At 40.1% G+C, this 12397-nt stretch overlaps 1 protein-coding gene across 1 annotated transcript in view; it reads right to left on the bottom strand.

Annotated features, from left to right (window-relative positions):
* The window catches only part of dgkq (diacylglycerol kinase theta), a 22837-nt gene extending 10440 nt beyond the window's left edge, over window positions 1-12397 (bottom strand). Inside the window, exons 1-6 of the mRNA XM_079480479.1 lie at window positions 11693-12397; window positions 7911-7990; window positions 2871-2970; window positions 1777-1862; window positions 1524-1649; window positions 225-381 (exon numbers count right to left, since the gene is read on the bottom strand). Of these exons, the coding sequence (XP_079336605.1) occupies window positions 225-381; window positions 1524-1649; window positions 1777-1862; window positions 2871-2970; window positions 7911-7990; window positions 11693-11900 (757 nt within the window). The 5' untranslated portion in view covers window positions 11901-12397. The remainder of the gene's footprint in view (window positions 1-224; window positions 382-1523; window positions 1650-1776; window positions 1863-2870; window positions 2971-7910; window positions 7991-11692) is intronic.

Genomic DNA, 12397 nt, shown 5'->3' with positions numbered 1-12397 from the left:
CATTATAATCATTAAGATCATTTACATGAAAGAAATGTTCTGGGTTCAACACAAGTTCAATGCATTTGCAACAAACAGTTTGTAAAAACAAGCAAAATCCTTCCCTTTAACTGTAAGGTGTGACAAAATGAGGCAAAGAGCCTCAATAATCTTGTATTAAACATGCACCTATTTTCTCAAAAATTAACAATTTATCAGTGTTATGGCCCATGTGCAGGGATTACCCATCTCTCCATGCTGGGAATTCTCTGAGATTCTGTAACAGTGCATTTTGCTGAAGTTTCGCGAGCAGATCCTCACGCAGCTGGGGTGAAGAATCATGTTCCGCAGACGCCCCAGGCTGCACTCCGGGGAAATGATTATACAACATGACGCATGTGCCTGCAAACATATAAACACAGATAAGTAGTCAAGCCAAGAACCCGGAGATGCAGCCCGGCTTTATGACTAATGCCAATATTCAGCGAATAATCTCAGGAGTAAAGCTCTTGATCACAAAGTTGTTCATTTCATGGATCACACTTTACATATAAACATATTACCATAAAGAGAAAAAAAGGAGCGCCCGATGACCCAGGGTCAGTGTGTCTATTTGGGGTCATTTAAGCATGTTCATTCGATGTAGCACTTTCACTTCATTGCATGTTCATTAAACTTAAAGGTAGTGTTCTCCCAAAAATACAAATTCTGTCTTCATTTACTCGTTCAAGAGTTAATAATGATAAATGTCTTTGTTCGCATGAATACAGAAGAAAGGTATTTGAAAGAATGCTTGAAACCAAACAGTTCTTGCCCACCATTGACTACCATAGTAATAAAATTGCTTTTTAAATGTCTTTTATAAAGAAGATATTCAGAAGAATGTTCAGGGGCACTTTTGACTACCAGTGTCATTTTACCTACTATGGTAGTCAAATGCCAAGAACCGTTTGGTTACAAGCATTCTTCCAAATATCTTTCTCTGTTTTCGTCAGAACAAAGACGTGTATACAGATTTGGTTGAGTAAATTATGACTATTAGAAATTTTTGGGTGAACTGTCCCTTTAACAACAAGCTTTTATGTATTGCAAAATCAGAGGATCTCTGTAGAAAGGGTTGAAACGATCAACAAATCGAGTCAACGAACTGGTAACAGGTGGTATTTTAATCGTGATAGCATCATCGTGATAAACTCTTCATTTGTGTGGCTGAGTGTCCAAATGATCGGCTTTGAAATAAAGTGTCTCGGAAGTTCAACAACAGCAGCTTATAACATGTATAAGTGCCATGGTGAGCTACTTGAGAAAGAGATCAGAAATCTCTGATCTCCATAAAGAGTGTATTACTGCATCCAATATTGACCATTACAATTCTGAGTTTGAAAGATGTTTCATCATGTCCCGAGCTTGATAAATAATTGATCCATTCGATGCGAGACACGACAGCATGAGAGCCCTTTTACCTTCATTCTTATCATTTAGTAATGAAGGCGTTTCAAGCGCTGAATTCAGGGTTGGGTGCACGGTAAAAACAACACACTTACCGTAACGCCGCACCACTCGCATCTCATGCCAGCCAGGACGTCCGAGGAGCTGCAAGTGCGCCGGCAGACCTCACAGCGGGCACCTGAGGACACGTTACCCTCCTGCCAGTGATGCTGATACGTGTCCTATCAGACCAGCACGGGTGATGCGTTAGGACGGTCCACGTGACCGATAAAAGATACGGAGATCAGTCAGGTTATGGCTTTATCCTCTGGTTTTGATGTTTTAAATGTCTGTAGTTGCGATACTCACAATGTCTTGACCTCCATCTTGGTTGCAGAAACGGCAGTCGCTGATGCTGAACGGAGCGCAGTCGCTGTGAACGTGCAGCTCACACACTGTAACACACGCGTGAGGCACAATTATGATGAGATATCAGCTGTGTACAGACAGAAGACATGTGAGGAAGCAGGGATATGAAAAGCCAATGTTATTGAATGTTATTCAATTCATGTTACAAATGTGTGAGTGGGTGTGAGAATTAAAGACGGCGGTCCAGTTGCAAGAAACCCCTTAAGTTAAGGAAACCCTTCATTCTAATTGTAACAGTATTGTCACTAAGGGTTTTCTTAACTTAAGGGGTTCCTTGCAACCGGGTCCGGCTTTTCTTCAGAGCTTCATTTGCACCTTTTGTAAGAGAGAGCGAGCGTGACAGAGTGTGAATTTTCTTTTAGCTCTGTTCCTGGAAACCTGCTGTAAAAGGCCATTCTGTTATAACCATGGAAACAGCTGCTTTCCAAACATGAACGTCCAGCGCACATAAATGAGCAACAACACAACATTAAAAAGAGGTGAGAAACTGAGGGAACGGGGTTTACGGAGAGAAAGAAGACGAGCCTGGTTGTTTATAAAGGATTACTTTACATGTACAATTTGTCATTGATTATTCACCCTTGTGTCATTCAAAACCAGAAACACAAAAAGAAGATATTTTGTCCATACAATGGAAGTCAATGGGGGCCAATGTTGTTTGGTTACCAACATTCTTCGAAATATCATCTTTGTGTTCTGACGAACAAAATAAGTCATACAGGTTTGGAATGGCATGAGGGTGAGTCATTTTGAGTCACCGCTTTAAAACAAGGAGCGCAGAAGATGTTGAAAACTGTAAGATATCACACCAAAGTTGTTAGAACCTGTTCTGCACTTTATCATTATATTTTTCACAGCTATACTGTAATCAAATGTTACATAATAGCAAAAGCACTTTCCGCGCTCTGACTCTTAGAAGTCTCGGAAGACTTTTTAATCATTAATGGAACAAAAATAGACCAGCGCACAGTGTTAATGCCATTTTTTACCAATACCCCAACCTCCCCTTTCTTGCTTTACAAACACACACAAACCTTCACAGCGCAGGGCCGAGCTTCCTTCTAAATGCTTCCGACACACACAACAGAACCTCTTCTTCAGACCGGCTGGACCGAAGCAATGTGCTACAGGAACCTACAGTAGAACACAAACATAGAGATGAGTGATGAATATGACTAAAACAAGTGCTGTAGTACTTGAGTCGAGACGTTTTTCTGTAGTCTCTGACTTGCTTTGGACTCGTTGGTATCTGCACTCGGACTTGGTCAAACGTTTTTTGGTCTCGATCGAGTCTGAGGATTTTTTTTCACCTTCCAAAGGAAACCGTTGATGAAGCATATATGCATTAGTTTGCATTAGTTGGACTCTTGACTTTCATTAAGTTAATTCTCTTTCCTCTTGAAGTACGTTACTTTTTGTGATGGGTGTCCAACTGTAAAACAGATGGTAAATAATACTTTGGACTGATTTGAGTGTTCTGGTTCACAACGCTAAGATAGTGAACCCAAAGTTTGGGTTCATCATACAACACTCATCATACAAACCTCAACAACAACAATCATCAAACCTCTGACAAATCTCTGACAACGATCAAACTAATTCAGATAAACAGATCAACTGCAATGCAGGGTGTCATTAATACGTTTTGTACTATGATGTTACCCAGTATACCTTATATACCCTTAAATAAAGTATATGGTTAAGTATAAGAGGATTCTTTTTTCGGTCTCTGTCTTGACCGTCTCATTTGGACTCGGTCTTGACTTGGACTCGAACCTCTTAAGACTTGGTCTCGACTAGTCTTGGTATAGGACTTGTCTTGGTCTCGACAAAGGCGGACTTGACTACAGTGCTGACTAAAACAAAACTCTTAAAGCACATATTATTTCTAAGGAAAAGGATGTTTTGCCTGTACTTAATAGAGAGGTGTGAGGAAAAAAGACCAACAGGTCAAGACATGAACAGAAGAAACAATCCTGCACACTATCTAACTAACTGATAATACTTTTCGGTCTCATGACTGTCCTCAGGCATAATGTCCAGTGTATGAAATTAAATGGGATCCAGCAGTGAGCTTGCCTTCATTCTAAGGTAATAAAAATATAGCGCTTCATTATGTTAGGCCTTTATACACCTCTGAAGACCGAGTTATGTATATTATATTGCATTTCTGTCAATACATCCTCCAAAGAATTACACACTGCACTTTTAAAACACTGCGTCAACCTCAAATTGCTGAATCAATGCTTGCATATGACACACCAGATGTGACATCACTTCCTGTCTCTGTGGTGTGAATGGTGGGAATGAGTCGTGAGATACGCATACTCTCTTCCTGTCTGAGAGAGGAAGTTGTACTGGAGGGTACTTATGCTTTAAATCACCAAATAACCAAATAACATGAACCAGCACAAAACTTAAGATACAGACAAACCGCCAACATTCAGATTCAGATGACAACCTCCCCCTGTGGAAATGCATATCTGATCTCTGTGTCACACAGTGATGTCAAATCCTGTTCCAGAAAGGTGCTGCAACACTACACATGGTGTCTTGCTTTATCTGACAACTATTTTTGCTCTATTGTTCCTTCACTAACTAGACGGTGTGTTAACATGTACATGTATACATTTGGCAGACGCTTTTAAAGCACTGCATACATTTCAGATGTCTAAAATATGGAACGACAACATGGTGAGCCTTTCAAGTTTTATACACCTCTCACGCTCTCTCATGTCATAGTATTCGTATAAAGAATATGAAGAGTGACACGTTAAACATGAGCCAATCTCAGATCTATAAAGTAAGAAGGTATAAATCGCATTCTGATAAAAGCCTCACATAACACCGCACTGAAACCTGATCTGTACACACGGATGAGAGCTAAAGTGCACTTATGCTATAGATTTAAACCCGCTGACCTAAAACAAACCACTGTCTGCACTTGACCGTTCTTCCACACTTCTACTTCCTACTGATTCACTAGTGGCATTCTCAAGCAAACTGGATCATGATGTGACCCTGACCTGAGCCTTCAAAAACCCACAGCAACATGTTCTGTTATATATTCAGTTAAGAAATGCAGTGAGAAATCCCAGCCGGGGTGTCACGAGGCGTGCGTGCATCTGTAACTGATTTAATGAGAACAAGTTGTGCATCAAAGCAGCTTGTAAAAGGAAACGGAGCTGTCTGTCTTATGGATAAATATCTCCAGGTACTTGGCTGCTTGATGTGCACGTGTACAAACTTTTTTTAAAGTTCTACAAGGTCTGTTCTGTTATTAGAAAGGAACAATGTTTGAGAGGATGCATTCTGGGTACGGAGTGAGGCACATCTGGGTACAAGAAATATCTGAACTTCCATCGTGCCCTTGAGCTAATTCTTAAGGATGGTCTCCATTTGCTTACTGCATGTCCCCCAGCATTTAAGCATCCTTTAAAAAACAAATTCCCACACACAGGAAAAACTCCCTTTCTTCAAGGACAAACTCCCTTTAGGGTATCTTTGTCGCAACAACTCGCTGCTGCTAATAATTTCCCAAGTGATTTGTAAAAAAAAACTTTTTAAGTGGTTACATTTTTGTGAGACTATTTTCAAGGAGGCTGCAACCTATTGTTTCTCTTTTTGTTTCAGTTAAAAGTAAAAGGCATTTAAACATCACAAGAAACTGTAATGGAATAATTGTATCATTTATAAGTTGAGCTGTCGGTTGCAATTACAAGCGAATGTCATTTGACTAAACGTACAGATAAGATATCTGCAATTTGATGTTTCAAACAGAGATGGCAATATGGAGGCAAAATGTAAAAACTGCATCTATAATCAGTTATATACGTCTTACCCAGTTTGTAAATTTTAATGTACAATACAATACAATAAAAAGTTATGGTAACATAAACTTGTTTCTGTACTGCTAGGCAGTGTTACACTTCGTGTGTTAACCTTCACAGTTAATGTCAAACGTTTAATCGCAGTGCAGAATTTTGTGCAAGATACGTGACAGATTAGTTGCGTCACTCAAGTTTTGGATATATGGCTCGGGAACACACAGAAAAATCGCCTGCATTTGTTCAGGCTAATCAGGATATTTAGGTGCTTGTGAAGGTGCCAGAAATAAAACATGCTGATGTTTGCGAGCTCACAGACATGAGGCAGCTGTTAAGAGACTTGGACTGCATTTATTTTTCATAATGCTGAGAAATGTCACGGGCTAAAATAAATCCAGTCCACAAAAAAGATCAAAACTTTACCCCCATATACAGGTTGCATACATTAAACAAATAGTGAATTTATCAATTCTGTCATTATGCATTCACGTTTGCCCTCTGAAACTGGCTTTCATTTGTATACAATCAGAATGATAGAATGGTTCCCATTCAACTTTATAAGACAGCGCATCTGATATTCTGTTACACATCAACTTTAATGTTCCAGGAAGGAAATTAGTTCGAAAGGGTTTGGAAGTGTGCTTTGTATTTTCAATGCACCCAAAATCTCTGACGACATATACACACATACACCCGACATCACAATGTGTCCTTGAGTTGCGGCCCATAACTCCCCGCTGCAGTCAATTATGTCCTGTCCAAGGAGAGGACTCTTCCTCACTGACCCGAACTACAGAGCATCCTACAGGACGTGACCTCATTTCCTGTCATCTACCGCCGTCACTCTGATCCCCAACGTGATTTACTTCTGTAAACGTCTTCTACTGCATAAGAATGTCGCACAGGATTGGAATGATACAAAGGTGAGTAAATGAAGACAGAATTTCATCTCCATGTGGCGATACATAAACAAACAGAATTCTCACGGCCACATTGTCTCAATTGTAATGTGTCAAACGGCTGTTTCAGTTTCAGCGTTTGTATTTCCTCAAAGACATTTCAAAAAGATCGTTAAGTTGAGGTTAATGGAGCTGTTGGCTGACTCACGCCTACAGATATTCATCCGCCACCCACCCACACATACACACATAAAAAGCACATCTCCGTTTCCTTTCAAAAACAAAAATGATACAAAAGGTAAACATTTACTGTGCAATGCATTTTAAAAATGCATTAAGTACATCGACTTCTAGAGGAGACTTTAATGGACTTATTTTTCGTTCACCTCACTATTGGTCTAAATGTTTGACTTTGGTTCGGTGCTCTGGACCGCTGTTGTCACATCCTGCGGCTTCTCTGATGCGTCATCAATGCTCAAGGCAAACAGTGTTTTCTGCGAACACACCAACATGTGCGCAGCATCAACACAATTTGAGAGAACGCAGCGAGCATTTTCTGTGGTTTTGTTTTGAGCTGTGAAGTTTGTCAGGCTACACATACATCCTGTTTCTAGAAACACTAGGTTTGCTTAAAGTTTTTCTCAGTACAGTATAGGCTGATGTTTTAAGTCGCCATCCTAACCATCATGGACCCTGACAGCTTTAGTCTATATACACTGCAAAGATGATAATTTATAGAACAAAAAAATACTAAAATAGTGTGCAAGCTGTGCAAATGAGCAAATGCAGTTATGAATTTTTTTGTTTTGGAGAATGAACGGAATGAACAGAATGTAAAACGGGTAGCAGAACTGCAGACACAGCAAACACAAACGTTAGGCAAATTAAATCATTAGAAAGAAACTTCCTGTTCGGGTGATTATAATGTAGCTAAATCGGTTTCTATAAAGGGCACAAAGGATGGCTGACACGTGGCCTTCACAAAACTCCACAGAACAGCGGGCGGGAACTCATCAGTAATTCATTATGAAGGATGGACAAAGGGGCGACAGAGACGGCTGTGTTACTGAGCAATCCAGTCAATACATGAGAGCTAAATTATTTATTGGGGATTCAGTGAAAAACTTCCATTCTGTAAGGTGAATCATAAACAGATCATTATGATCTCTCATGTGTGATCATGCTCCGTCGACCTGCCTGATCATTCTTCATTATGTTCATAATTGTTCAAGACTTCATGTTCTGTTAAATTAGTGCATCCTTTCAGTATTCTCATGCTTCAATTACGGAACATTAGCGAGTGGTATATAAAGACGCTTGTCCGGGATATCAAGTGTGGTTCACTTACCCGAACCTGTGTGGGAGCCATGCATGAACACACAGTCCTGATGTGCTTTATACACTTCTCATGGGACATGAAGTTACACACTGTAGACAAAGAGAGAGAAAAGTCATTCAGGTACATTTGATCAGTATCTACCATCTACATTTATGTTTACGCATTTGGAAGATTTGATCCAACGCGACTTACACACCCTCAACCTTTTGCGTTGCTAAAGCAATGTACTACTATTTGCGCTATAGGAACATTCCATAATAACAATACACCTGATGGAGTATGTTTACTGTCCAGTGAACGAAATTTGAAGTTGCGAATTGCAACCAATGGCTCACTCCACTATCCCACTCGAAGCACTACTGTGGCTAAGATACCATCATATTTGGCTTATTCATAAGATTACATATTTATGAAACTTGCTCTGTGGAGCAGTTTGTCCGTTCAGGGCTACTGTAGAAACATGGCGAATTTCATGCAAGGGGACCCACAGTGTATGTAGATAGAAATAGCTCATTCTAAGGTAATAAACATAACACTTCATTATGTAAGGTCTTTATAAACCTCCGCTCTGAAGACATAGTTATGTATATTATATCGCAGTTATCCTCAATAGGCGGACCGCGGTTTGGATATGGACCGCCAGACACAGCCTAAAGAAACCATTTAAAACTTTTGACTTACTTTGGTTGTTTAAATTGAGCCGTGCGTCTTCACAACGGAGAATCCCATCACATGCACTCTCAGGAACATTTATGTAATTTCTCTTTTACCGCTATATCCTATAATATCTTTATTTAGCGCCAAACTCGCTTCATTTGAACCCTTTCCGCTCCGCGCGCGCTGCTCCTAACTCTGTTTTCTGTTTATGATTTTGTTATATAGCATTTTAATTGTTACATTACATTTGCTGTTTGCATGTTGTCAGTGGTTTTTTTATTTACAAATATTAATTATCAGACTTCTATTAAGAGGGTATTCCCCTAAAACCACAGAGCCTATACATACATATATCAAAATATAAATAAATGGCCTGATAAAAGATCATATCTTTTATACAGTATATCCAACTGGGCTAAATTGATTTATATTTTCAAAAAAACATATTGTCCGAAGATAATATAAAGACCGGACCTCTTGGAACTTTAATTGAATACCCCTGTTAAATGGCTTTTTTGTCAATTGATCCTCCAAAATATTACTCACTGCACCTTTAATTCAAAGATTCAGAAAGACGATAGAAACGAAAGCTATAATTATTTAAAGTGCGAAATATAGCACTATAAAGTGCTTTTTTTTTTAAATAATATTTTGGAAAACAAATTGGACTTAGTTGCTAAAGAGAACAGTTTGCACCAAAGACAACAGAACTGATATCCAAGCTATGACAACATATACCAGCAGTAATCAAATCCTGTAATCGAGTCCTCTGTCAATCTCAGTACAGGATAAACATGACTGACGCATTTGCTGGTTCTGCATGCTGCTAACCAGAGACAGGAAGTGATATCGCCAGTCAGGCTGAGCCCCTTTCACTACCACATGAAGAACATGGTCTAAAGCGTAACTGAAGGAACTGGGCCATCACAGTAAAAACTAACTACGCTTGTGAAATCAGAAAAAGATAAAAACTACAAGTACATCGATAAAAGACATCAAACTGATGATCTGTCATATCAACCTTCGCAATTGGTTCATCAGTCATTTTCATCAAATACACCTTAACAGGATAGTTCGCCCAAAAATAGCTGTCGCCATTTATTTACCATCATGTCATTCAGGACCTGTATGACTTTTTTATTTTGTCTTTGTGTCCATACAATGGAAGTTAATGGGGTCAATGTTGTTTGTTTGCTAACGTTCTTCAAAATATATGATTTTGTGTTCTGCAGAAAAAAAAGGGTAATACATGTTTGGAATGACAAAAGGATAAACGATGAGACAATTGTTATTTTGGGGGGGTTAAGTATCCCTTTATTATTCAAAAGACTTTCAAGAAAAGATTAGGCCTAAACTAGCCTGTTTCATCACTGATGTTTGTTTATTTCAACATAAAACTTAAAAGGCAATAACCACTCCTGTTTGATTTAATTGAATATTACATTATTGACTGGCCATGAATCAATGGCTTTCCTGTAGCTCAGCAGAAAAGCATGGCTCTAGCAAAGCCAATGTTATGGGTTTGATTTCTGATAAAAGCTATAGCTTGAATCCACTGTGCACTTCAGATAAAAGCATCTCTCAATTGCATAAATGTAAATACATTTATCGATCTATGACTTCCAGGCTACTAGACTCCTCACTGACGCGTTATGCAGACGTGAGGTACAACGACACGCGTGCCTGTTTAAGTTCTACTCTCATTCGATCCGGCTAGAGCATCCAGTCTGCCTTGCCACTTCATTGGACTATGTGTTGCCATGCCAACCAAGAGGAGTCGATCCCGAATACACTGCAGCGCGTTACGTAACAGAAACGTGTCATTTCTGCCTAACTCTGCCTGGTAACATCCATGTTGTCAATCAACGTCTGCTTACACACCCTCCCATTCTCAAAGGACAACATAAATGTAAGTCAAGTTGTATTATAGAGATGTTGTGGTTAAAGCCTGCGAGTCGTGAAAACCCATCACGGTGTGAATTTATCTCTGTCTGAAAATCATTACCAGGCTTTAAAGAGTCAAGAAGCTGTAGTTTATGTAAACTCAGGAATCATTTAAGCCTTTCGTAGATGCCTTTTTCCTAAGTAGGTTGTGGGAATCAAACAATGTGCGACCCAACCAAATGTTCACGGTGTAAAACTACATGTTTTGAAAATGTAGTTGGTGGATTGTCTAAAAAGCCAGACGGCTTTAAGATGCGTCGTAAATCTAGGTTGGTTTCAGTTTAACCGATCCGGTCCATTTCTTTGCAGGCATTACCATAAAATGCGTTCTTGCGTGCAAAAACAGTCGGACAAAATGGACGGCAACACAAACAAAGCTTACAACGTTTTGCTAACCACTTATTGACTTACTAACCACATTTGGTTAGGGTGATTCATGTTATTGAGAAACTGTTGGAGAACGCTTGAGCTGTGCTATACAGTCAGTCAGCCTAGTCAGTTACAACTTAACAGCTTTTTTAGATGATACAAATATAAATCCAGTAAAGGATACAAATTGACTAGAATTTATAATTGACTAGAATGACGTAAGCCACAATGCAGAACAACCTACTTACTATTTACTCAAATGTGACAACTGTGGCTCTGTTCACGTCCTAAGTGACAGAAGTAAAAACAGAACAAATCTTCTCACAGTCACAGACCTCCATCCATCATCCATTAGATGGATCGCATCCAAGTGTCTCCGGCACAAGATCGGATAATTACAGACTCCTGTCCAACAACAGAAGGGCGATGGATCGATATGGATCAACCTGTCTTCTCCAGTTAAAAGACAACACATTCAATCATTCTGCATAAAGGGAGGTGTGGAAGAGAGAGATCTAACTTACACGGGCTGTACATCATCGTCTACAATTCTAACATCACATGCTGTCAATCAAGCAAAGTGGGCTGCACATTAAAACATCCACTCGTACTTTAATCGACACGATTAAATGATCAAATGTGTATAATAATGCATTTAAGATGCTCGCGAGGTAAACAAACAGAAAGCTGATATCTAGAAGAATCCATGGCATAACCACGATATCGGTTATCCTACGATACCGCGCTATTGACCACATCGCAGTACCGCGGTATTACCGTCTGACAGCATCTCTAAACACTTTTGTAAACACGCATCTCACCTTCACAAACAAACCCGATAATGCCCCATATGAAGTCGCTGCAGTGATGGCAGAAGGTCGGTTTGGTCAGGGTCACTTTCCGAAAGCAGTGTCCGGGAGCATTGACGGAATACCGCGTCTTTGAAGCGGGCGACTGGTGAGGCTTCTTCCTCCCGGGACTCGGGCTCGAACTCGGGCTGTCGCGCATCACCCGACCGCCGTCTGCCATCTCACTCACTTCCGATGGAAATCCAGCTCAAGCCGAGATTCGTTTCGTGGACGAGCGCGATTTAACAGCTCCGGCTATGCGAAGTGAAGCCGAGCCGCATCATCACTGAATAAAGTAAACGTTCCTCAACCTCTCTCCCGTTAACAAGATATCGGAAACCCGCCGCGTGTATAACGTTAACTAGATAAATCCATAACGGAAAAACGCTTCAATCACAGGGAGTCTCTGTTTCTGTCAACGCTAAACTGTGCGACCATCCTCTGCCCAGACAGCCGTTAAATCAAATCAATTTCCCGAATATAAAAAAGAAACATCAGAGACGGAAAGCAGCAGTCCAGACCTCCAGAGAAGCTTTGACAACGACACGAGAAAAACAAAGACACGCTGAGGTTTTAATCCGGGGATCGTCTGCGGTGGTTTTCACTTTTTTAGAGAAGACGAGATTTTCTCCGGCGCGAGCACCGTAACTTCCGCTAGCAGTTGAGCTCCGGTCAGAC

This window comes from Barbatula barbatula (assembly GCF_947034865.1).
Source record: "Barbatula barbatula genome assembly, chromosome: 18".
NCBI classification, from domain to species: domain Eukaryota; kingdom Metazoa; phylum Chordata; class Actinopteri; order Cypriniformes; family Nemacheilidae; genus Barbatula; species Barbatula barbatula.
The sequence above is the reverse complement of the archived record's forward strand: the minus strand, read 5'-3'. Positions and strand labels throughout refer to the sequence as shown.